At 37.8% G+C, this 27,306-nt stretch overlaps 1 protein-coding gene across 1 annotated transcript in view; it reads left to right on the plus strand.

Moving 5' to 3' along the window:
• Positions 1–27,306, plus strand: part of LOC144661319 (uncharacterized) — a 73,567-nt gene that overhangs the window by 7,955 nt on the left and 38,306 nt on the right. Inside the window, exons 5-32 of the mRNA XM_078522044.1 lie at positions 842–895; positions 1,727–1,870; positions 4,737–4,808; positions 5,298–5,342; positions 5,754–5,807; positions 7,510–7,563; positions 8,398–8,451; positions 8,691–8,744; positions 9,272–9,325; positions 9,588–9,632; positions 10,384–10,437; positions 12,225–12,269; positions 13,333–13,530; positions 14,806–14,859; positions 15,471–15,515; positions 16,202–16,255; positions 16,511–16,564; positions 18,598–18,651; positions 19,612–19,665; positions 20,577–20,630; positions 21,503–21,547; positions 22,283–22,336; positions 23,395–23,439; positions 24,647–24,700; positions 25,125–25,178; positions 25,847–25,900; positions 26,432–26,485; positions 26,917–26,970. Of these exons, the coding sequence (XP_078378170.1) occupies positions 842–895; positions 1,727–1,870; positions 4,737–4,808; positions 5,298–5,342; positions 5,754–5,807; positions 7,510–7,563; positions 8,398–8,451; positions 8,691–8,744; positions 9,272–9,325; positions 9,588–9,632; positions 10,384–10,437; positions 12,225–12,269; positions 13,333–13,530; positions 14,806–14,859; positions 15,471–15,515; positions 16,202–16,255; positions 16,511–16,564; positions 18,598–18,651; positions 19,612–19,665; positions 20,577–20,630; positions 21,503–21,547; positions 22,283–22,336; positions 23,395–23,439; positions 24,647–24,700; positions 25,125–25,178; positions 25,847–25,900; positions 26,432–26,485; positions 26,917–26,970 (1,710 nt within the window). The remainder of the gene's footprint in view (positions 1–841; positions 896–1,726; positions 1,871–4,736; positions 4,809–5,297; positions 5,343–5,753; positions 5,808–7,509; positions 7,564–8,397; positions 8,452–8,690; positions 8,745–9,271; positions 9,326–9,587; positions 9,633–10,383; positions 10,438–12,224; positions 12,270–13,332; positions 13,531–14,805; positions 14,860–15,470; positions 15,516–16,201; positions 16,256–16,510; positions 16,565–18,597; positions 18,652–19,611; positions 19,666–20,576; positions 20,631–21,502; positions 21,548–22,282; positions 22,337–23,394; positions 23,440–24,646; positions 24,701–25,124; positions 25,179–25,846; positions 25,901–26,431; positions 26,486–26,916; positions 26,971–27,306) is intronic.

Below are 27,306 nucleotides of genomic sequence, written 5' to 3' on the forward strand. Positions count from 1 at the left end.
ACTTAAACCAATCTGAAGGATTTACTCATTAATCAAGGCCTCTCAAATAAAGTCAAATTATTTAGTCTCCACATAAAAGTCTTTCTGAGATACTAATGTACTAGACTTTTCATCCATTTTGGTTCAGTTATGGTACTTTTGTTTGTAAAACAATAGGCTTCTTTATATATATTAAAATTCAGCATGGAAGCAAGCCTAGAGGACACAAACAAAAGAAATGAACAAACATTGTTATAAAATTTCTTTTGTTTGTGTCCTCTAGGTCTCTCTACCAGGTTGAATTTTAATATATCGAAGGAAACCTATTAAGGTCATTGCCCTGTATTGCATTGCGCATCCTTACTGCGCAGAATTTTACGAGTAATAAGCGCGTGCGAGTGCGCGCACATAAACAAAATGGCGGCTTTTTTCTATGTGACTTAGTCCGCGAGAAAAGTAAATTGTCGCTTTCTCGTAAACGAGTCTGGTGACCTATCAATTTTTTCTCATATTTTAGGTGTAACTATCAAATTCTTTCTGTAAAATGAAAACAGATCAATTCTTGTGTTTGAAAAATAAATTATCGCTAAAAACGTGTACTTTGCTAGTACACACAGAGGAATTTTAAAGGAATTATATGGAATAGTCAAGGTCTTCCTGCTCCTAAACGAATCTGGTGACCCCCCTTTTTATTTCAAAACTTAAGTTCCCTTAAAGTAATAAACCAGTAGGCGAAGTTTGGTTAAAAAATTGTGTTCAGTTCTATTTCAGGGCAATGACCTTAATAATTTCCTTTGATGAAACTTGTTTCTCACCAAGTTCTGATGATACTATCCACATTTTTATTATTGGATATTTGTAGGGTGACCCAGGTCCCTCAGGTGTGGCTGGACCACGTGGCAACCGTGGAGAACCGGTAAGATTTTCCAATGTGTACTTATAGGAGCAATGTCACAATATTTTGTCATTTTTCTGACTTCTTTGAAATTGGAGAAAACATCAAAATAATAGTTTTCTAACACAGAAAAACAACAAAGGAGTAATAAAAATGTGAAAATAACCAAGGATGGTTTAGACTGACGAATATCAAGACGGATTACGAATGGCAAACTTGAAAAAAACTTGCCAATTGTTTTTAAGATGCGTCGTCCATCGTGTGTTGTTCAGTAGCTTCTTTAATGTATTCATGCACTCCCTGGGCTGATCACATCCATGCACTCCCATCTGATCTCAACTTACTGATTCTGTCTTTTACGTTTTTGAAAACTTAGTGTGTGACCATTCAATTGCAATTTAACAAGCAGCACTTTAATTTGATACAGTTTATTACGCGCTGCAAAGTGGTTCTAACTTTAATTTTGATCTAGTTTAATTAGTTTGTGACCATTCAGTTTAAAGTTACCAAGCAGTACTCTTATGTGGTGCTTTGGAGAACTTGATACATTTACACGTGGAGATGATGTCATTGATTAAGAAGCTGAACTTGCTATAACAGACTAAGTACATCCATCATGAAAGATCTCATAGGCCTAAAAAAGTTTTACCACTGAAAATGCTATAGCAGCAAGAGGAATCACCCTTTTGAACATTCCAGCTTGACAACTTTTTTGGACCACCTATACAACTGGTTATTTTACTGGGCTCACAAAATTTATCAGAACCTCTTAAGAGCTTCAGTCCAGATTTGCCAAAGAAGGCACTGTTTCTTCTATCTGTATTAAGTGAGCTCTGTGTTGTTCTTTTGTAGGGTACACCAGGAGCTGATGGCGCGAAGGGAGAAAATGGTGTCACTGGACCCCAAGGACATCCCGGTCCCCCTGGGGAGATTCTTGCCGTACCAACTGGTGGTCCAGGACCTGACGGAGGACCTGACCCCATTGATATTGGGCGGGTAAGAAAGTGGATCAGTCATTTATTTACTTATAATATTATTTACACACATACCGTATTTTCTCGATTAAACTGGACCCCGATTAGACGCCGGCCTCGTATAAACGCCGGGTCAAAATTGCTAGTTTTTAAATAAACGCCGGAGGCGTTTGTTCGGGGTCCCGGCGTTTATTTGAGGTCAAGCTAACAAATAAATATATTCTGTTTGTTACAAATCTTGATTGCAACATAACCTATTCAATCCGTAATAATGCATCTTTGGGAATACAGTTGAATCCCGCTAACTCGAACCCTCAGTAACTCGAACTCCCGCTAACTCAAACCTTTTTCGATTCCCCTCCAGGTCATTTTCTTAAGAATTTTACCCTCGATAACTCGAACTCCCGAAATCTCGAACCTTTTTCGATTTCCCTTGAAGGTTCGAGTTATCGGGATTCAACTGTAATCACCATTAAGTACCTAGGGACAGTTTTTCGGGGCAGAACAAAGAGAAAAATCGTCCCGCCTTGACAAACTGCCCCTTGGTCTTGAAGATCGGTAACAATAAATCAATCTGAAAAATTGGCAGAAAATTGCAGTCCGTTAATAAACGCCGGGCCCCAATTAAACGCCGGCTTCAAATAAACGCCGGGTTCAAGAAGCCAAGTTTGAAATAAACGCCGGGGGCGTTTAATTGAGAAAATACGGTATGTTGTCGTTATAGGCATAGTAAACTGGCTTATGTGAAACTTTGTCACCTGCTTGAAAGACATCTGGGATTGGAGCAGAATAAAATCCACACTAATGGCATTGCCTGGCTTGTAATGAACCTATTTTGGCAATTTCAATAATGTTTATTCTCAATTACAAGTGCCACGCAGCGAACAAAGATTTATTTTTTTAAACTAGCTCTACAGAGAATGTGTGGTGTCTTAAGGCTGGGTGTGCACAGTATGATTAATGTCGGCCTGATTTGGCCCAGAATTGATTGGAAAAAATCAATAAGTGTGCAGTTAAATCTGATTTGTAGTGCCAAAGATTTTAGAAATCAGGTTGATTTTCATCCTCACAATTGAAACGAGGCAAAGAAAATCGGGCTGATAAGTCGTATGTAAATTTGCTTATAACAAATTGGGTCAACAAATAGGGTGTGTTAACCAGCCTTTTAAGGTTGGCTCTTGATAGGTCTTGACTTTTTGCATGCAAGTAACAGCTAGATATAATACAAGACACTATTATAGTATTAAAAAAAACAATCACACACATTATATTATTTACGATACAAAGTTTTCTATTTAAATGTTGGTTATGTAAGGCACTGTCTACATGGACGTGGTTTCATTTGTTACTGCATCGCTTTCGATGCAGTTACGGCTGTGAAAAGTGGAGCGTTTTGAAAATGATGCAGTTTTATTGGTCATGTAAATGGCAAAATCACATTGATCTAAAAACGGTGACGTATTTTGGTGTAAATATGGCTGGCAGGCCTGCAAGAAGTAAACATGGTGAATCTTGCATGATGGAGTCAGGGCTGTCACTAATTTTTCAAGTAGGTGGGGAAATGAAAAATGGAGCCGGGGATAAGATTTTTCTGGTGTTGGCTGTTGATGGGAGAGAAGGGGGGGGGGGGGGGCAGGGGGGGAGTAGGGTTTTGGAAACAACAAAATTGTTCTCAATATGAATTGGTTTTTATGCAATTTTTACACCACTGTAACTTACTACTTTCTCTTTCTCTACGGCATTCAACACGCCTCTGACATATTTTTGAAAGTATTTGTTTATTTCGGGATTTAAAACGGCCTGACTTGGGACTAACGGCGTGACAGAAAAGAAAAGTTAAGGAAGACTGGGATTGGGGGAATGAGTGAAAGTAACTCGTGACCAAGAGCCAAAAAACATGGCGTCGGGTACGTGTTGGAAACGTCAAAATGGTTTGTTTTTGTTTGCCTTTCTTGAACGCATACAAGCCCTGTACGACTGACCTGTGTTTATTGACGTGTAGGCGTAGCTGATTAAAACAGCATTAAAATAGGCAAGAGGAGGACACACATGCATTATGTTGCAAGTTTGCAGTTAACTGATTGCCCACTTTTTTTGTGTGGAAAGTGTTTATAGTTCAACTATGGCAAGTCCTCGTCTTGTAAAAATTCCTTCACGCATCATCCCCATGGTCGATTTGAAAGAGAAATGCTAAAGCCCAACTGTTTTTGAAGGAATCCAGTTTTCTTCGTTCATGTAAATCACTTTTGCCTTCCGTTTTTTCGATGAGATTTTCACGCGGAGCGCGAAACTCCGACAACACGTCATAAAATCACGCGCTTTCAAAGGAAGATTGCATTGTTCAATATTAACGCGTTTTCAATCGCATGAATGGGAAACCGCTCTCTTTAAAAGGTGAATAATAATTTGTACTAATAAACTATCGGTTTCACAATTTTGTAATTTGATGTATTTTTCACTTTCCAATGTTTTGGTTTTGTATCAAAGTAGCCGGGGCTCAAAGTCGTTGTAGCCGGGGAAAATCCCTGGCCCCCGGCCCTTAGTGACAGCCCTGGATGGAGTGCATGCAATCACATTAAAAAACACTTGGAAGACTGTTATTACGTTTTGTGTAAACACTTCACAACCGGGTCGATTTTGATGCAATTTCCAGGTTATGAAACCTTATACTGAATTGTCGACTGGAAACTGTGTAAATGGTGCCTAAGTGAATTGTTAATTTTTTTTTCTGCAAAGTGCAGTAACTCGTGACAAAGAGGTCTTAAATTGACATTCTTGCATGGCACTTAGAGCTCTAACAAGCTAAATGTCATAGCAAACCATCCCATCCAGTGGGAAGAAAACCTTCTTTAACTTTGTTGTAGTTTACAATATTTTCTTCCATTTAGATCATACGACCCAGTGACTCCAAGGGCCCATCAAGTGCAATAAGAGAGATCCAAGGACAAAAGGGTGCTCCTGTAAGTAATCAACATCTTATTTCTCAATGCTTTGTCAACACATTGTCAAGCAAATGAGTTATGAGAATTAACAAAATCATCAACAAAGAATATTGTCTTGATATGTCACTGAACTCTCAAGATCTTATTTTAACTGAAATGTGAGACAGTCAGGAAAGTAGAATTTATTTAAATTAAAAACCTTCTCTCTACATGATATGTATAGGACGCCAAGAGTTCTCTAAAGATATGTGATTGGTCTCATTGCGCCTATTATCTATAGAACAACAGAAGAACTTAAAAAAACCTCTAAGGAGGGGGGGGGGAATGCACCTGTGCTTTTTTAGCAGTTACATGCAGCACAGGCATATCAGGGTCATGATCAGCAAGGAAAAAATGTTCCATGTAAACTATAATACATGACTTGTACAAATAGAATACATAACTCACTTAGTTTGTATTTATTATGTTCACTAAGTTGTACATTGTTTTGTTTGCAACAAATTTCAGGGACCACCTGGCCAGGCAGGATCACCGGGACCCAGAGGACCAGATGTACGAATCATAATATTTATTATGAATTATTATTTTGCACTAGTTGAAAGCTAAATGCGACTCATTTACTAGGCAGATTTTTATTCAGGGTTCGTACGCGTCTTGAAAACTCTTGAATTTCAGGAGTTCGATTTCAAGGCCTTGAAAGTACTTGAAATTGGTTTTCGGTCCTTGAAAGTCCTTGATTGTTTTATTGAACTTAAAAAGGCTTCAAGGCAATGAGAAGGCTGCCAAAAAAAGCGATTTTTTTAGTTCTTCAGCAAGCACATCAGACAGACTGGAAATCGTTGATTTGGGGTAAATTTCATGGAAAAAAGTTCCTGAAAAGTCTTTGAATGAATTTTTGTCCTGAAAAAGTGTACGAACCCTGTTTATTATTTTTTATGTGGTGTTTTTTTTTTTCACTTGCAGGGTTCACAAGGAGAACCAGGAGAGACAGGGCTTATTGGTGATGCTGGAGCTGAGGTATGTTCTGAATTTCATTTAGTGAAAGTAATCTTTGCTCAAGCAAGTGATTTTTTTGCTGGTGTTAGTTTGCAGAGTTCTGCAAATGGGACTATAAGTTATGGGTTATTACCTGTATTAAGCTTATTGTCATGCGATTCAGTTTCTGTGCTGGCACATCGATCAGACAAGAAATGGCTATGTTGTAGATCGAAATGATTTCAACTAGTTTGATTTTGATTTTTCTGTGTTTAATGTCCCTGTTCCGTGATTGCTGTGTAACCTGACAGCTTGTTTGGTATGATATTAAAAACGAATATTATTGCAGCCATTAAGACAATCAATAATTAGAGAAAAGACGCACACATGTTTGGCGTAATGTGGGGGGACACATCCCTGCGGTTGGCATACCAAGCGACTTAAGTTGCACGACCTTTTAAAGCCTCACTTATCTCCAGTGCAGCCCCGCACTGGGATCAGAAGAGTATTGGCAGGTCAATATAAAAGCACGTGACCTCAAATACAATGACCTAATAAAGCCTCACTTATCTCCAGCACTACCGCACTGGCGACGGACAAGAGTATTGGCAGGTCAAATTGACGGTCAAACTGAACACGTGACCTTCTAAGCCTCACCTATCTCCCCGGCACTGGGTAAGCCAGCGCCGGATCGGACAAGATATTGGCAGGTGCACAAATGAAAGGGCAGAAACAATGCCCAAAGCTTGGGGGAAGTCGCTACCATTAAACTTAACCGCCAACCCCGAAGGAGGTGACCCCCAAGTTTATTGATAAACAAGCAAACCTCCATACAGGGTGGGAGGGTGGGAAAATTTTCTTTTCTACAACAAATGCTTACTGATTACAGCACACCATGAAGGGAAGTGCTTTTACATTGAATCATACTGCTTTTATAGCTAGACATGGCTATGGTTGCAACCAATCTAGAAAATTGCCATCTTGCAGATCATGCTGTGACAAAACTAGAGAGTGTTGTGCAATATAGATGAAACAATAAGCTAATTCAAAGGTTCCCAACTAAAATATGCAGGAAAACAAAGACATCGTGTTATTGCCGCCAAACATGTAACATAATTAAATACAGTACGTAATAAACTGATTAGGGATTTGCACGTCACGCTCCATTAACTGCGTTTTACTGCTTGTGCCGTAAAACTTTCTTAAGAATTATGGTAACAAAACTTAATCTGAAACAAAAGGAAATACAAATCAAACTAGTTTGAAATCATTTTGACCTAAAATTTGTTTTAAACTACAACAGCTACGCTGGCAAAAAAGACACAAGGGTCTTGGCAGGAAATTTCCAACATCTGCGGGATCTTAGCTTGCAGGATCCCAACAGGAACTGGGATTCTTACAGGAACCTGATGGGAACCCTGTGGCTAAGTGTATCTTTCATGGCTATATTTCCATCCCTGATTTGAAATAAAAGTTTATCTCATCGAATTAAGTGCTCCAAACAATATCCATATTATGGATTTAATGCATGGCTGTTGCCAACTTACAAATGGATTAGCCTTGAAATGGCTGAAATGCTCTGAAAAAATTCAGAGATGGTCACTGGTTTTAGTAAGAATAAGCTTTTTTAGCTGTTGGTGATGACTTTAATTTACTTGACTGAAAGAAACAACATACATGTAACTTTCCCTCTTGCCAATATTTTAAGGGGAATTTTGATAATGGTAGGTTGTTTGTCCTACAGGGTCTCCGAGGTACTAATGGCCCTCCTGGTGAAGCTGGGCAAAATGGAAACGATGTAAGTATTATTTACATCTATATCTACACAAGGGGGGGGGGGGGGGGGGTCTTGCAAATGAAGCATTCTCCCATCACTGCAAGTCTTAAAAAATAAAAAATGTTGGGCAGGATAAAAGACCTTAAAAATTATAAAAAAATAATACATAATTTAAAAAGATTACTAATAAAATATTCTAGTTAATTTAGCTTACAAATTTATTCATGTTCACCAAGATGCCAGGTATTCTTTGCAGTGGATGTTATGAAACTGCTGATGCTTATAAAACCACAGCAATGCAAGGCAGTTTTTATATGACTCTTACAACTGTACATGCAACCACTTATCATAGCACGGCAAAGGCACAAATTAGCCCAAGAAACACTCTAGTTAGTGTAAATAAAACTCAAGTTGGCTTAAATTATGGCACTTTGATAAAGTTACATAAAAAACCAAAGCAAACGTGCCTCACGTAGAGTTCTCTCATGCATATACTGTATGCGATCTTCCTCCAATGATTATTAACTCCTGTTTCTCAACCAGTAAGAAATAATATACAGGTTAATTCATTCCTGAAAAAAATATAGTTTTGTCTCTTACTGCCCCACAGCAGAGCACACTAATCTTCCCCTAATAGGTATACTAATGTGAAGTCATTGATCTTTACAGTTATGAGCCTCACCTAACTGCATGCACAGTTGCTAAGTAAGAACGATTTTGGTCAACTATTGGCAAACACTTTAGGCTTTTCCTAACTGAAATGTCCAGCTTTTCTGTTGCTGGCAGTATTAGATCTTTAAAAAGTTAAAAATAAGCAGTGTAAAATTTCCTTGTTCTTTTCTTTATTGTCACTAGGGTCAACCTGGACCGACGGGTGAAACTGGTGACGAAGGACCCAGTGGTACACCGGTAGGTCAATAAGCCACGACACTATAAAGTTTGCACTGGTACATGTTTGTCCTGGTCATCGTCATTATTAACTCCCTGGGAGGATAGGACCGGAGTATATGTTCATGTGAAGAATAACATTTTGTATAAAATGGGCATCCGATTTTGTTAATCAGACTGAATTGGACTCCACTCAGTCCTATTACCATTATTATTTGATTGATTAATGTCAGTTAATTGTGATGTTTTACAATTTTTAGGGACCCCCTGGCACACCTGGCGTGCGTGGTCTTCGTGGAGTTAAAGGAGATCAGGTAAGATTTGTGATCTCACACGTACACTGGCAAAAAAGTACTAGCTGCATGACGTTATGCAAACATGGTTGACGCAATCTGTTGTTTGGTCAAGTTTCTTAAAGTGCTGATTATGACACGTGAAAACATAATGGAATTATAGGCAGTGACTAAAAGTGGGATGGGGACTTGGGGGCTGGGACGCGGGACACGTGTTTGGGACGTGGGACGCGTGGGCTGGGACTTGAGGCGTGGGGACTTCATACACTTTTTTACTTTGACTTGATCTTTAAGTTTAAGTAGACGTACAGTATAATTATTTTTGTTGACAAATCTTCTAGCTGGGAGCCAAAAATTAAAGGCAGCCATATTTGCTTTGGGTCTATAGGTTTCTATTTGCAAACAGAATATTCTGTTCACTAGCCATTTGCTTTCCATTCAGATACCTTACCGGTAATTCAATGGAGTTAAGGGGAAAGAAGACGTAAAATTATTGATAATTGGTTTTCTGATAAGAAGATCACTATCTTGAACTTTCTGCTTCACAGGGTGCCCAAGGTCCACGAGGTGAAATAGGAGAGCGAGGCGAGAATGGTCTTACAGTAAGTACAAGACAATTCATCTTGTTCTTTTTGCAGATGATAAGATCTTGATCTGCAACACAACATAATAATGCAACACTTGATATGCACATGAGGGAAAAACACTTTCAACTGTGCACAGTTCTTTACAAGTACATCTTATACATGTAGAAAATCAAGAAGTTTAAATAATTATTGAAATGCTTGAGTCAAAGTATTTTTTTTATTATACCAAGCGCAAAACTTCGTCATGATGGTATCTTTATTTTTTTTATCTTCGTAGGGACCATCGGGTGAACCAGGAAGGGATGGTATTGATGGTATTAAGGTTTGTATGCCGTTTAATTATGTTTTGTGTCTTGAATAATCATACACAGGTCTTTTCTTAAATTAATAAATTTTAACCGGATGTCCATGTATGATACAACATTTGAAAGGTATTGATAAGAATAGTTCATAAATCATGTCAACAAATAAGAAAGTTATGGCATCCAAAGAAATGGCTTTAAAGCATAAAAAGAAAAAGGGTTTAAAAATGTGTGTATCTTCATAAATAGTAGGTATACGCATAAAACATATCTTATTGTGCAGCTCTCAGTGTCATGGTTAATTTCTGTTATGTTGCATCTCACATACCTATCAGGAAAAAAGTTTTAAAAGTTATAGGGGTGGTCAATCAAGACACACATAGGGAGGGGAACAATTCTATGTTTTCAAAATGCAGATCTTTCCAAGGAAATTTTGGCAGCAAAAATTCAAATTAATTGGACAAATATTGACCAAGTTATGACATTATTTGCCGAATGGCACTATCGGGGCTTAAAGGGTTAAGGAATGTAACCCATAACATATTACAGCAGCTGGGTTGTTTGGACTTTCCCACATGTGAGTCTCTATCCAAATACAAATAATTATGCATTTTTGGGGCCACTTGCTTAAGTCAATTTTGCCCTGAGTTCTTTCAACATAATATAGTTTCCGATTCTTTTTACTTCTGATCCACATAAGGAATGTTTGATATGAAGATATTTATTAGTAACTGATCTGCCCAGTAATATGAAACTTATTGTATTCTTTAGGGAGACATAGGACCACGTGGACGACCTGGAAGTCCTGGAGAAGCTGGCCTGGGGGTAAGGATACGAATTTGTAAAAGACTACAGTGTTCATCCATCGGTTTCAAGAAACTAATGATCGATAAAAAATGCAAGGATTGCCTGGGCTTGGCCTTTTACAGTAATTATGTCTTTGCTAATAAAAATACAGGCACTTTTTGTTTGATTAAAAATAATAATTTCTGGTAATTTTCTGGTTGACTGCATTGGAAGGAATGGAAAACAAAAACCCTGTTCCATTCGCAAGTTTCCCTCCAAAATTTAAAGTCTGACTCTGTGCAACTTTTGTTTGCCCTGGAGTCATTCCACGACTTTGAGCATATTATTAACAAGTAGTTGGACAAAAATGATAACATGATTTTCTATTTTCTTAATGGTCACAGCAACAGGGATCTTCCTCAAAAGCCAAACTTTTTAAAGGAAGGAATGTGGCTTAAGTGGATTTTCCAGAGGGGTGGGGGATTCAAACCAAAAAAAAAAAAACGTGCATGGGAGGGGCATGGATATCTTCTGGCACGACACAATGGGTAGTACTGAATTGCTAGGGGTGACCTGAAAAATGCTGAGGACTCTTCAATAGAACACAGTTGTGCAAAAATCTTATCCATTGGAGATTTGGTTTCCAATAAAGTCAGAAACCTTTCTTAGCAACAATTTGGTAGTTAAAGGGACAGTGTCACCATGATTTAGTGCTACTTGAAAATGAAATGAAGGAGTTGGTATTAGTAAAAAGCCACTTATGATGGCCTGGCATTGCTAAAATGTACTGTACTAATCATGAAAATTGGTCTAAGGTGGTTTGGCTACAGGCAAATTTGGCAGTAGTGGTCTAAAACTTTGAAAACGTCTGGCAGACGTTTTCAAATTTGATAGTGCCAGCTACCGTACTTGGAAGAAAATCGCTTATAAACCATGGATTCCATTTATTCACACCTTTTAGAATGGATTATGCCTTTCTTTGTTGTTCGAAGGCTTTTTTGTTGATCACTGAGTGTACCCACATAATAAAACCAGAAACCCATAAGGGTTGAAACGTGTAACTCCCTATGATTCGCATCATACAAAGCGTTTGCACATTCTTCTACACTAAGTACCATATTTGGAAAATCAAAATTACTATATTTGGATTAAATTCACAGCGCGCGCTAGCTTGATGGCTACTAATCTTGTTTTTGAACAAGCTTGCTTGGATAAAGTTGTATTTGGTTAAATTCTCCTGTTTCGTATTCTTGAAGTAGTCTGGAGAACTTCACTTGGATACACTTAATGTATTTCTTTCTAAAGTTTCTGTAAGAAATTTACAGTGTTTAGGTCGAAATTCAAGCAATTTACCGCAAAACCAAAAAAATATGTCACGTGTGTCATTACGTGAAGCATTCGCGTACAAATTTTCGGGTTTCCAAATATGGTACTTAGCAAAATGAATATTCAAACACTGTGCGCACGCGTTAAACGTTTCAATCCTTATGGGTTTCTGATTAAAGGTATAAGTAATCCTGTGATACTGCCCCTTTAAGAAAGACCCCCTCAATACTGCTTTTTTGTTTCATGCTATAGAAACCAGATTTACAGTCCAACCAGATGTCTGTTTCTGCACAACTTTATGCATAGTTATGCAGAGCAACCTGCTTTTTAATATTTCAACATGTCGCAGCATCATTGCAAAGTTGTGCAAAAAGGAACTTCCCATTTGACTGTCACTACTGGCTGTTCTAGCATCCCTTAAGGACTTGGACAAATTCTACCCACATGCATGTACAATAAGTACAAATTAAATTTTAATTTGTTGTGCTTTATACTTTAAGGGAAATCCTGGCCCATCAGGTTCACCTGGACCAGAAGGACCAGCGGTATGTTCAATTTTTAAAATTACATATACTGTATTTATTTGATTAAGCGCCCTAGACCTTGAGAGTGGGCGCTTAGTCCAGGTAGGTGCTTATTCGAGGCTGGGCGCTTATTTTATTTTTCACCGTTTTTAGTAAGTAGTAAGTTTATTTTGCAACAAAACAATATAATTATGATAATAAAACGTGAAGATGTACGTACCAGAGCAAAACTTCAACTGTTCATTGAAAGTTTTGGTAAAATACTAAGAATGCTTGGTCCTTGCAGTAGTCTCTTAGTACGTACTACTTAGTCAATTTCTATCGCAATTTCAAGAATAATCAATATTCCTCTAGTGCACCATTAGGGTTTTTTTATGGGAAGGTGGGGTGATTAATCAAATAAATACGGTACTACTACAGATTGAGACAGGTTCTGCTGAATATTCGAGCAATAAAGGCAAAAATAAAGTCACCAAAATTACCTCGTAGCATGAGCACAGTTTCATTACAGTTAAGAAGAACCTTTGGACATAATTTAGCTCTCAAGCTGCATGACCTCACAGGGCTGCAGAATATTTTTTCTCTTAAAAGGACATGCGTCCGACTAAGTCACCATTTTGATTAGACCAAACAAACGTGAGGTTGGACGTCATATTATAGTACTGCTCGATATGTAAACCTGCTTATGTAATGCGTTGTCAATGCAGAACATTGGTGTTTGCACTGGTAAGCAAAAAAAAAGTTGTCTGGACATTTTGTCCAACAACAGTTGGAATTTCATCAGACATTGGCAAATTGTGGTCCACCAGTGTCTGATGTATGACTGTTATTAGCAGCCCTAATGCATGAGGCGAGAGAAAAACAAATTAATTTCAATTTCCATATTTTAGTTAAAATAGATGTTTCACGTCAGTGCAAAACAAAACAACACGGTTTTAAGCTTTATTTGCCCATTTTTTAAAATCCATTTTAAATCAAACAGTCATAACATAAGTTCACTGCAGATTTGTCATTGAAAACTTGTAAAAATTGTTCTATTTAATCCATTCAGTACTCAGACATCTTTTTACACTTTGTGTGTTAGGGTGCTCCTGGTGAACGGGGCGCTGTGGGCTCCACTGGACCTATAGGAAGTAAAGGAGAAACTGGCTTCCCGGGTGAATCTGGCCCTAGAGGTGCGAGAGGTGATACAGGTGCTGATGGTGTGCGAGGTGCACGTGGTGAGGCGGGAAATCCTGGCCTTAATGGTGCAACTGGCCCTGATGGCCAAAAAGGAGATCAGGTAGTCATGCTTGACATTAATGTACTGATGTTCAAAGGGTGGATAACGCTATCCACCGGATAAATTGCTAGATCCACTGGATAAGTGTTAACAAAACATACTGTGCTATCCACCAGATAGTGATTTATCCATTGCATAGCATTATCCACCTTTTGAACAACTAGGGCCTGGAAGTTAAGTTCCATTTTACTGGGAAATTGTTGGGAAAACCAGGCAATCTTACTCGTGCCATTTACTCCAGTGGTGTGTGTGTTCCTCCTGTTGTTGTTAATACACTATGGCGCAAATGCAATTCCAGGTCTTCCCCATTTCCTTCTCCTACCGTCCACCGCCATGTGATCTTTGGATGGCCCCTCTTTCAGAAAAAAAACTAGCTAAGGATAGTCTATCAGCATACCTATATGTACTTCATGCTATGATCCATTGACCCTTTTAAGCTGCATGTGCCACCTGGCCTGTGATTAAACAATGCTGCCTAATAGGGAAGCGCGCGAGTGACGTCACGACTCAGACAAGACTCAGAGAAACAAACCAAAATGGCAGACAATTTTCCTAAAACACTTTCTTAAGTAGCCGGTATGCCTAAAACACTCTTACAAAACGAAAAGTTTGCCTAGATTCCTACTATTTCTCTCAGAAGTTGAGAACACGCTGATTTTTTTAGCCTTGTGGCGGTTACAGTGTATATTCAATTTGCATTCTATTTTTAGACCTTGCGTGCTTCGCTGTTCATTTGTTTGGAAGGGTGCAAGATCAGACTGAAAAGTGGGAGGTTGTTGGTTTGAATCATGTCCAAACCACTAACCAGTAACTTTGAGTAACTGGCAAGATCACGCTGGCTCTGATTAAGAAACATGTCTTAGTTAAAATGATCATGTCATCGGGTGGTTATGTTCAACTGTTGGCCTTATGTCTCCTACACCTCTCCATTAATTTGATCTGTAGTGATCGATCAAACTTTAAAAATTCTGGCATGTCACTGTACTGTACTGTATTTATGGTTATAAGGGACATTTTTTCCACTGTATGGTCTGACCTGTCTACCCCTGTTAGGTGGGTGGGTGGGGTGCGACTAATAGTGGCTGCCATAAGTGCCAAGGTACAATTACTTTCTTATCTGATATCACCTGGGTTGTATTGTAAAATGTCTTTGAACATAGTAACTGTTATACATAAGAAAAACATACCATTTTATTTAATGCATTAGCTATACATTGCATTAAAACTGGTACTTTAGGTTGTTTAACTCTTGCTTTATTAAATTTAATCTGATAGGGTGGAATGGGACCTATGGGAGAGGTTGGCCGTGTAGGAAATGCTGGAGTAGATGTAAGTGAAACTGTCTATGTAGGCATTATATTAAACATCACCTGTATGTAAGATACCTGCACATGACAAGCATGCAGCCTGTGGCAGAGTGCCTCTTGCACTTTTTGAATTTTCCTGAAAATTTTGCCGAAATTGGTTGATATAATATTGAATCATAATAATCATTATGAATCATAATTTATAATTAAAATAAAGAAGTTGAATCATATGTTATAATAATAGTACATGTAATAATAATAATAATATCTTTGTTATTTCAATTATTAACTATAATATTTTGATTTTTAAAAAAATAATAATAATAATAATAATAATAATAATAATAATAATAATAATAATAATAATACATATTTTATAAAATACCCCTGATATGGAGAAATATAAAAATTGCTCACATACTGCTGTGGTCTTACAATATAAATTCACATCAAGTTTGACAATGTATGACAGCTAGTTCAATACATTGCTCTGGCTTCTTTATTTGTTAAAAAGTGAACTTAATTTGATAAATTCTACCCACAACTCCTTAATATTTACATGTTATAGGTTATTTTTATTGGCACTTAAAACATTTGTTTTTGGCTGTATTTTTATCTACTTACTTTTTTTAGGGACTTTCAGGTATTCCGGGTGACCCCGGACGCCGTGGAGAACAGGTTTGTAAAATGAATATAAGTGCTGCAAAATGTCGTCAAAGGGTTATTATATATTATAGTTCACTACTAAATTGTCTCGGCTTCTAATTGGTTTGAATTGATCATGTGATGCGATAGTGTTCACACAAGAAAATTCAGTGGTGAACAGTTAAGACAAAAAAAGTGTTTTTTGTCTGGAAACTATTGGTCTGATATAGTCTTGCCCCTTGGAAATTTGATGTTCTAAAAACTAGCATATTAATTAGCCCTCAAAGCTTTGCTTCTTTGGCTGATATTTGTTTTATAAACATCACAACTATCAGCCAATAGTTCCTCAACAGAAACACTCTATTGTTCTAATAGGGACCTTCAGATCTTAGGGAGGCGTGATGGGCTAATTGGTTAGACTAGTGTCAGAATGTATGAATTTGCATGTGAAAATGTGTATGAAATGATATGTGAAAAGAACGACAAACTTACCATGCTTTTCACGCACTTATTATATGCCTTTCACATGGTAATACTTCATACATGTGTGAAAAAAAACCATTTGAACAAAGTGTGAATTGTCAATAAAATCATATGAATAATGTGTGAAAGTACCATCATTTTCACACACTATTTCATGTGGATTTCCATAAGTCTAATTCAGTTAGTGATAATTGACTACTATTGATGAACAAACTATGTGAACATTGCTCTTTTAGGGAGCTCCAGGAAAACCTGGCAGAAGAGGAATGGAGGGAGCCAAAGGATCGGGGGTTTGTAGACAATTCTTTAATTATGTTAATAAAACATTTACAATATTTGATATCTTATCTTATCGTGCACATGAAGAAATCCTAAAATTGGGAATCACGAATCATGAAAAAATTGAAGCTTAAATCATGTTTCACGGAAAAATAAATAGCCCCAATCAAGCTTTGTGTAAGAAAGTATGGGGAACCTTCTTTACTGAGTACATGTAATTTCTGTTGTGAATTTACTCAAGTTTCCTTGCCTTTTTTAATATCTAGGGCTCAACTGGAACACCTGGTGGGCCTGGAAAGCCTGGTCCTGCTGGAAAACGGGTAATTAAGTTCAACTGTATTTTATACATTTGGAATTTATTAGTTATTAAATATTTTTTTCTACAGTTATAGCCTATATTATATTGTAGGTAAAGAGTTTTAAAATTTTCATTACTATAGCTTCGGGATTTTAGCCATTGACAACATTGAGTTATTGAAATGTCATGTATTTATTGCTTAAAGATTCAACCCCAAAATTTCCATGTTAATAAAAACCCTGCTAATGATTATTTACAGAAATTTATGTGCTTGTTTTGATTGGTCATAGCTTAATTTTAAACTGTCTACACAAGAGAGCCTTAAGTAAAGAAGTTGGCAAAATCTTGGCAGTTTTCAAGCTTATGAAGAATTAACCTTTTCCCCAAAAGTGCCCAACATCAAATTTCTCCTCACAATAACAATCCTTTATCAAGAGATTATGGGAATTAACAAAATGATCACCAAATGGAAAATTGCTTTGATTTTTTCACTAATTCTTCCAAAAATACTGTAAGACAATGTATGGAGATCAGTCAGGACAATTTGTGACCCTCCACAGGAAAACAGTGAATAAGGTGAACGCACGCGCACGACACGGAAGCAACACGTTCGCACGGTCCTAACTCGACACGCTTATCATGCGATTATGCGAATTAAAACAATTGATTTCCAGCAACGTGCTTGTGGCCTTTGTTTGCATATGGCTAACACGGTAGAGCTTTGTTTTATAACACGGTAGTTTGACACGGTTATTTTCAACACGGTGGATTTCTTAACACGCTAAGCTTCTCAACACGGTAGTTCTTAACACGCTAGACTTGTTAACACGGTAGATTTCTTAACTCACTAGACTTGTTAACACAGCAGATTTCTTGCATGCAACTTACCAGCCAGATTACATCGCTGGGAGAATCGTTGGTTTGCTCTAAATATCATTGCCTTTCTCACCTAAATGATGCCCAGCTTTTGTAGCGTCGTTTGCTTTGACGTAGAAAAGACAACAAGGAAACACACTGGTTTCATTGCTTTATGCAAAGCATGAAGAAAACAAGATAAAAATTAATAATCGGGCGGTTTATCCCTGTGCGGTTTCCAAACAGCTATCACGTACTTTCGCGGAGTCAAAATGAGTGCTTTGCGCATTTAATTGTTTCCATAGCTACTTAAGTGTCACGGTCGAAAAATGGCCTCTAGTTTTTCGCTCGCGATTTTTCCTCGCTCGATAGACTGAGTCAAAGATGAACTGCTCGAGGTCGACAAAGTTTGACTCGCAACGGCGCTGCGAATGCTCATAAGTTTTCTCGGCAATTGCAAGATGTAATGAAATTATACTTGGCCGAATTTGCGAAGCATGAAAATGACAAGGCGTCGTTGTCCGACCGAGGGATCCCGGGGTGGACAAAATTGTTTCATGCCTGGAACAACATTAACGAATGAGTTCTAAACTTCAACCAGAAAATTCTGGATTGAATATTAAAACAAGAATTTAAATTCCTGGAAACTAAAGAAGGTCGCGTCTCAGTCATGCTACGCCGTACACGAATAAACCGTCCGTGGTTTTTACTAGCAATGTGAATAAATGGGAAATTTCTGGTGTAAAATATCTGAATATCCGAGCTTTCTTTTATGGAATTGGAAACAACTAAGCTTCCCTGGTAAGTACGAACAATAGTAATGAAATTGCTCGATCATTTCTCTCCCCGGGAAAGTTAGGGTTTGTTGACACGGTCATCATGTTAACATTTTGCACGCATTAACACGGTGACCGTGTCAGGATGACCGTGTTAAGAAGACCGTGTCACCGAACTACGATGACCGTGCCTTAACACGCTGCTTTGTTCTTAGCGTGCGAGGAAAAACAATAGCTTTGCTACTAATGAGGAAAGTGACTTACACGGTGCTACCGTGTTGAGACACGCATCTATTGTTTAAACCTGCGAACGTGCCGTGCGCGTGCATTCACCTTATTCACTGTTTTCCCGTGGAGGGTCACATTTGTATGTGGATATTGGGGCATCGGTTTACCAATCTTTGTTATTTCAATTATTAACTAGGGGTCACCTGGACGAACAGGAAGCCCTGGAGGACTTGGGGCCCCAGGTCCAAGGGTAAGCTGCTGCTCTGCAGATTCTTAGTATGTGTTGTACTCTTATGTAACTGCAGTATAACATCTGAGTAACAAACAATACTGAAGCATTTCACAGAGACAAACAAAAGGAACATAAATTAAGGATTCCCGAAATATGTTTAGAACTATACAAATGTAAATCAAGTCAAGTCGTGCATGAGCTCATGGTGAACTAGCCTCCTACACAGAAGTTCTCTGGGCTCGACATGCATTGCATAGGAGGCTAATAGTGAACATTTGCTATTAAGTTAACTGGAATAATTTAACTCAATTGGATTCCACAGGTGTTTTCTCTGGCAAAATTATCAGCCATCTTTGTGAACTTGGTTGATTTAGTAACAGCCTGTGCTTGCTGATGTTCAGGAGTTGTCTGTGGAATGTTGTAACTACAGCTGTAAAGTTGTTGGCTGAAACCAGAAACTCATAAGGGTTGAAACGTGCCATGTGCGTTCACAGCGTTTGAATATTCAGTTTTGCTAAGTACCATATTTGGAAACACGTAGAGCTTGTACACGAATGCTTTACACACGTAATGGCATAGGCAACATTTTCGGTTTTGCGGTGAGTTACTTGAATTCTGACCTAAACGCCGTAAATTTCTTACAGAAACTAAATAAATTCATTAAGCGTAGTCAAGTGTAATTCTCCAGACTACTTAATGACGATAAAACAGGAGAATTTAACCAAATTCAACTTTATTCAGACCTATTCAACCAAGCTTGTTCAAAAAACAAGATTACATCATCGGGTGTGAGCTAGCGCGCGCTGTGAATTTTATCCAAATATTGCAATTTTGATTGGTTAATTTTTTCTCCTGATTTCCCAAAATATGGTACTTAATGGAATCAAATGTGCAAACGCTTTGTACAATGCGAATCATGGGGAGTTACACGTTTCAACCCTTATGGGTTTGTGCTGAAACTAAATGAATTCATTTTAGGGACCATCTGGAAGTCGTGGATATACTGGTGCAGAGGGAAGGCAAGGAGTTAAGGTGAGCAAAAACAGCAATGAAAGGACAGACAGACAGACCAACAAACAAACAGACATTATAGGGTATAATCAGACAAATAAAAAACAAAAACGAAAGCATAAAGATAATAAAACAGACAGAAAGACAAACAGACAAAAAGGTTAATTAGCACACAAACAAACACAGACACATGATGTGAACCACTAAAGAAACAGGAAGGCGGACAGACAGACAAACAGGCAGACAGATGAGCTAAGAAGGTGACAAACAACTACAGATAAACTAACAAACAACCAGACAGGCAAACAAGAAAACAAGCATATACATGTAGACAGGTCAACAAACCAAACTGACAGAAACCAGCAAACCAACAGGCAAATAAACAAACAAAAATTCATCATCATCTGCTTCCTTATGTCTCCTCTGGGAGAATAGGGCCTTTGATCCGTTCCCTCCACTCTACTCTGTCTTCCGCAACATTAACCGCCTCTGCCCAGGTGGCAAACCCCATCTTCCGCCTCTCCCCCTCTACCGTTCTCCTCCACGTTTCCTTCGGACGCCCCCTTCTTCTCCTTCCTTCGGGTGCCCATGTTAGCGCAATGCGCGGATGTTGCTGGTGGCCCATGCGCAATACATGGCCTAACCATCTCCACCTTCGCCTCCTTATCTGCTCACTGATGGTGCAAGTCCTTGCCTGTCTTCTAACCTCCTCATTTGACACTCTCAACAAAAATTAATCATGTATTAAAAAATGATCGTAAAATCTTCAGAAACCTTTGACAATCTTTGGCAAACTTTGGAAATGTTTGAAAAGTGATTGGTTAATGAAATGAGAAAGTATTAAAATTCAGAACCTTATTTCATGAAATAATATTTGGTGTGAAAGAGCAAACTCTAAATGGACAATTTGGTCATCCTTTTTAATGGTCTAGGGTGATGCAGGGAAAAATGGACTTGCTGGGCGTGACGGAGCAAAAGGAGAACAGGTATGTCAAACCACTATCGCGTTCACCCCTTATAATTGTCATTTCTCTTAAATGTGGTCAGAATTCTGCTTTAGTATCTTATCCATACGCCTTTAGTGATACCTCAAAGTACACACCAGGGCTATCTCTGACAGCAAAATGAATTCATGGTGCCTCTTTGTTAATAATGGCCACAGGGTGAAAAATAAATGCACAAATTACCTTGAACGAAGAAGGAATCTGTACATGTACTTGTAAGATTGTACAGTCAACTCTCGCCTTGCGGACACCCCGCTATTGCGGACACTCGCTATTACGGACAAAATCCAGATCCCCAGCAAAAAAGGTTTGACAGGAAATGACTCCCGCTATTACGGACTCTCGCTATAACGGACACTAAACGACGCCCCGAGCGTGTCTGTTATAACGAGAGTTGACTGTACTTTGGTACACAGTAAAACTTTGATATACCTTTTATAATTGAGTGATACATGTATATGCAGAGGAGTGCTTCACACATATATCACTGGAACACTGAACTTGTTTTATTAAAGATAAATTGTAGCAATTTTTAAAAGAGACTGATCTATTTTAAATTGATCTGGAGAGACACCTGCAAGAATGTGTGTAACGTTTGTATGCAAATTAATAACGGGACTCGTTATTTCTTCGTGCCACCCTGAAGAAGGCAGTATTGCCGAAACGTCGGAGCAGTTTTATACCACCATTTACCATCATTTTGGAACATTAACAATTGTTATTAGCATGAAAGACACCACACAGTTTTCAACTATTATTGACTACGTTTGTATGCAGCCTGACAAAAGCAATTTCTTAACATTGTGATAATTCTGTAAAATGTTAACTTGGTCACTTTTGAATATTTTCCTTAGGGATCTCAAGGAGAACCTGGAAACCCTGGTCGGGCAGGTGCCAGGGTGAGTAGACAATAAGTACCGCATGTAATGCTGTCACTGTTATATAAGCACAATTAAATTTTACTTTGGAATTGACATTGAGTAATTAAGGTGAAGGCAAAATACTTAGCTTCTACTGTGGTTCGTTGAGCAAATCACATGGTAAATTTTCTGGAAACATCCAAAAATGTGCAGTAGATCAGTAGATAACCCACTAGCCGATTATAAATCTCAACCAGAACTAATTTTTGAGAATCTCATTTATTTAATATGTGCCATGTTAACTGAGTCAATGAATTTGTGGTGGTCAGGTCTCCTTCTCTTGTGAGTGAGTGAGTGAGTGAGTGAGTATTTTGAGACGTGTCACATTTAACTTGGCAGATTGCTACGAGTGCTTTGTCAAGGTTGCCCAACCTTCCTCTGTTTGAATAGGATGGCATAAATAATATCTTTTATTGTACATCACACACCAGGTTAAGTCTAATCAGTATCACATATTAACTAAAATAGTGTTAAACCGTGAGAGCCCATAACACCACAGCAAAGTTATATTATGGCTATGGCCATCTGGACGTATAATAGACAAGCTGACATAAGGCTCTGTCAACATGTTAATTTACTCATAGGGTTGTGTTTTATTTTCATACAAGATTGCTCACTCATGTTGTCACAAGCTTTATTTGTGAGTCACTAAATGTACATTTAACTATACCTTAAAGATTGTTAATTCTTTAACTTGGTGGTTTACTTTTTTAGGGAGACTCAGGTGCCCCTGGTAAGTCAGGAAAGCCAGGAGCCCAAGGATATCCAGTAAGTAGAAAAAATTGTTACTTTTTAAATAGGAAGGCCATTTTTCTGATTACTTCAAGGAGGAAACCTCAAAGCAATAGTTTTCTAATTTAGAAAAATACCAACGGAGTAATAAAAGCCCTCAAAATGAACTAGAATGGTTTCAGTTGGTGAAGATTAAGACAGACTACAAAGGACAAAGATGTTTTGTCTGCGAAAAAGCTTCTTTAAATAGTTGTGGATAACAGAATTTACGAGCATCAAGACTTATAGCTACCCTACTTGCTAAGAAAGCTGCCAAATATTTTGATACAATGGATAGCTCATAAGAGTGTGATTACTTCAACCTGACCACTTGGTACAAAATTAACCAATCAAAATGTGGATGGTGACCTTTTTCATAAAGAACCAATAAATTCGAACAACATAAATAACAGTTCCGCAACAAAGTTCAAAGCCCAACAAAGTTGTGGAAGATGCATTCCCCTTGGGGAACTAATGTTCTGATTTGTTTGGGCGGTTGTAAACGTTTTAGCTTTGGTAAAAACAAAGTGAGTTTTTCCTAAGGATTTCGTAAGTGGGGGTATACAGGAAAAACCGTCATTTAGGTATTTAAAAGGACCTTTCAAAATACTTATTAAACAGACCCAACAAATGGTCGTTTCATTAAAAATTTTTAAATACCCCTGGGTTAAATATGAAGACACCTGGATAATACAAAAACTTTTTGTGCATCCATAATATTAACCAGGTTCCACTAAAGTTGCATTGTCATTAAATTAAATTAACTGGACAACATTTATTGTTAAGTGCTGCAAGTTAGTTTAATTCTCACACTGGAATGCATTTTGTCTGCAACAATGCAACCACACTTTATTGACAAGAACAAAAAACTGAATCACATGACCAAGCATGAAAACTGATATCCTGACTAGGACCCACGGTCCCCCGTTCAGTATGAGAGAACTTCATTTCTTGCCTCTTTTGCAAGCTTAGCCAGCAAGCTAAAAAAACCATTTCCTTTATATAAGGTTAGGTATTTCACCTATAAACTAAATTCTTTATCTTTTTTCTTCAAGGGCTCTGATGGAGAGAACGGTAGAGGTGGAATCCCTGGAATACCTGTATGTATGGCATTGTGTTAGTTTTTCTCTGATGAAAAGCCAAGTAGTCCGGCGGCTTAGCTCCTGAATTGTGCGATTTTTGATACAAGCACCAAACTTTGCGGGATTACAAGCATTCGCATACTAATCAATTCTTGATATAGTGCCAATGCCAATTTCCTATTTTCAGCTAGTAAACAGCAATGAAATTTTCAGCCGAGATGCCCCTCCCCCACGAAGTACTTCTGTTTGTACTTTTATAAACCTTTTATTGTAGATTTTTATTCATAAATACAGATATGAATGCTTTAAATTAGGCTTACAATTGTTATTTTTTACCATCTGTTTGATACCAATAATTTACTAGGAAATTATTGCAGGGGAAAAGATTTTTCGTTCCCCGCCCTCTGCTCCCTCGCGTCTTTTGTTTTGTGCTAGCGTCCAGGTCTCTCGCGATCGGTGAACCGTTCGCTAACAGAAGAAAAATAGGAAAATATAGGGCTGTGAACAGTCTAAATTACAGCATTTCATTCTAAATTTTGTACGTGCGACTTGGTATCACTACCTGACATAATAGTATTTGTCTATAAACCAGGACAAACAAATATTTCACGAAATTTCATTGATTTTAATAAATTACTTTTTCCATGGAAACCGGTGTTTTTCGGGCTTGGCACTATATCTGAAAAAACTTCTGTTGGTGACCACTTTCATTGTGCCAAGTTTCATGCTTGTATCAAAAAGTGCACAATTACTAAAATTTCAAGCTAAGCCACCGGACTTAAGTGGAGGTGTGGTGGCCTAATGGTTGATGTGCTGGACTCTGGATCAAGTGGTCCAGGTTTTAGCCCTGGCCAGGGTCACTGGAATGTGTTCTTGGGCAAAACACTTAACTCTCAGAGTGCCTCTCTTCTCCCAGGTGTATAAATGGGTACCGGCAAACTTACTGTTGGGGGGTAACCCTGTGATGGTCTAGCATCCCATCCAGGGGGGAGTAGAAATACTCTTAACTCTCTTTATCTCCCCCTTGAATTAAGTGATCATCTAAAAGTACCAAAGAAATGAGGGTTGTTGCATTATTTTGAAACTTGTCAGTACATGCTTAGAGTTTTTTTGTCACCAAAAAGTCAGTGGGTGGGTGGGTGCATTGGTCTGTCCTCGTGGTTCCCTGTGGCACACAAGGCCTTTCTGGTTACTAAAAAAAGATGATATTATTTTTTTTGTTTAGGGTCCCCAAGGCATGGCAGGAGCAATGGGTTTCAATGGTCCCAAAGGAGAAGCGGTGAGTTTTGTTGTTTTGTTGGTATGAAGAGTTTGTTGGCCACGCAGTTCTGAATTACATGGTCTAAAAAATGGATGGGCAATGTGTCACGGCGTCAAACAGAATGCCACAATTTACTCCAGTAACTAATATGCAAAGTTTGATACAAAAATTTTAATGGAAAATGTCCGTAAATGTACAGCAAGAGCTACTAAAAAGTTTAAAATTGACAGCAGTTGAGCGTTAAACAGAATGCAATATATGAGAAGATCCAAAGCTAAATCAATTCTATTCAGAAAGTAGAAAAAAGATTTTCACAATTAAATGCATGCGGCTTAGGAAATTTTTCCCTTTATCATGTATCTGAGTCACTCATAATATCATGTTGATAATGACAAAGTATGTAATTAGCGAAGTCAACATAATGTAATGCTTGCATTTGCAGGGTGCTACTGGAAGAGATGGAGCCCGGGGTGACATCGGAATCACGGGTGCTAAGGTAAAATTTTGTAGAATCATTTCTGTTTTTTTTTATTTATTTTAGGCATAAATGTTTTCTCAATGATTTAAGTTTGTTGGACAACAATTCCAAATGTTACTTTTTGCACGTACAATGTCAAAGCAGTCAGCTGCAAAAAAAAAATTCTCAGAATTTTTTTATTACAATAATTAAAAAAAAACCGATTAATTTCTTCTTCTTATTATTATTATTTATTACAAGAAATAGAACAGAGTTCATGTGATTGGAAATAATGAAATTTTCTCTCTTGTGTAAAACACAGGAAGTGTACTATCTAAGTAATTTAAAAAATACAGTCTGTAACTACAATTACAGGAGACTTAACTTAACAATAACTCAAATGCAGTGTTCCAAACCTTGATAATATTGCTCCTTTAAGATGCGATATTAATTTTCTATTTACAGTAAGGAGCCTTGTACAGTCATAATGCAACCGGAAGCTAAGGGCACCTTCCAGTTGACTTCCAGTTGTGTTTTGTATAAAAATGGCCACGCTTTTAAGGCGTTTGTTGTAACAGACTCATTTTTGTCAGTGAGGACAAATAAACATTACTTGTAGTTATTCGTTTATAATTAGAATGTTATTTATACCAGTATTATTTAAGTTCATTATTGAAGCAGAACTTCTCTTATCATTTGTTTCACAGGGTGAACGAGGTGCCCGGGGCGAGGCTGGAAAACCAGGCTCACCAGGACTGGCAGTAAGTGAAACTTTCAAATTAAATGATTAATTTAATTCACTTGTTAGTCAACTGTCATAACTTCTTGCGGCATGTTTAAAAATGTGTAGTTCTCGTAACAGTTTATGTCAACCAACAAATATCAGTACTTATAACCCACCCATTAATTTTTGCGCGCGCTCATTGGACAAAACGCATCACGTGGTACAAAATCGGACGACAGGTATCAGCGAATATACCCCATCCCATCCGCAGGCACAAAACAAACAAATGAAGTCACCTTATTCAATTCTAACTTTTAATGAAATCACAGAATTAAAAATCACGTAAACCAATCAACTTACATTTGTTTCAGCCACAGTTAAGCCGGGTTTATTACGTTGTTGTTTTTTTTTTCTCTAAGTTTACTGGCGATGAAGCCTGTTGTAGAAATAAATCAGAGGGTTATAAAATAAATAAACCCCTAATATCAGTACATACTTTTGAACCAAATAAAGATTATGGTTTGTATATCTTGGAGAATAACCTTGGGATACTTTGATTCCTCTTTAGGGTCGACAAGGTGACAGAGGAGACATGGGAAATCAAGGAGCCCAGGGACCACCGGTGTGTGTCATATATCAAACGTTTTAGTTTAGTAAAAAAAATATTTGTCAGTGAGATTTCTTTCCACTAGCAAGTAAAGTAAAACATAAGGCACTTGCAATTATTTAAAGCAGCAGATTGGTTACTTTTGGCCTTTGTTGACTTAATGTTTCAGATGTTTGCTATTTTCTCTCCTGATCATCAAATAATTTAAAAGACATTTTAAAATCCCCAAAAAGGTCATTCCTGGTTGCTTCATGCTACAGACATAGGCGAATTAGCATCATTGATGAGCCACTCTCTCCTCCGAGTTAAAGATTTTGCTGGAGAAGACCTACGTTTAGCTTTTTGCAGTAAAAAGTTTATGCACTTGAAAATTTATCATTTTCCAAGTTTGTGTTATATAACATAAAATAATGATAGTCAATAACTTATTTTTTATCCATTTAAAGGGGCCACCTGGCAACCCAGGCGCTGCAGGTTCACCTGGTAGAGTGGGAAATTCAGTAAGTAATCAGTGATTAAGGTAATTTATCTGATTATGTAGATTATTCATCCTGAATATTATTGGGGAGATTTGAATTTGGCAGCCAAGCTGAAATGGCTGCCAAAGCTTTTTTCACCTTAAATAGTCTGCCCCAAAATTATGTTGTTGTCAAGATCAGGAAGGCATATTCTCCTATGGCTTGTTAAAGCAAGTGCCATAAGTTGCTGAAATGTACTTGGAGCATTGCATAATCCTAATGGCATAATAGAAAATTCATAGAAGACCTGGGGAACCATAGCTCCATCTGTTTGAAAGGTGCACCTACTGCTGGCGGCCAAAGCCACTAGTTCAGTCT

The sequence above is a fragment of the Oculina patagonica genome, chromosome 7 (genome assembly GCF_052425735.1).
Source record: "Oculina patagonica isolate OP01 chromosome 7, crgOcupat, whole genome shotgun sequence".
NCBI lineage: Eukaryota > Metazoa > Cnidaria > Anthozoa > Scleractinia > Oculinidae > Oculina > Oculina patagonica.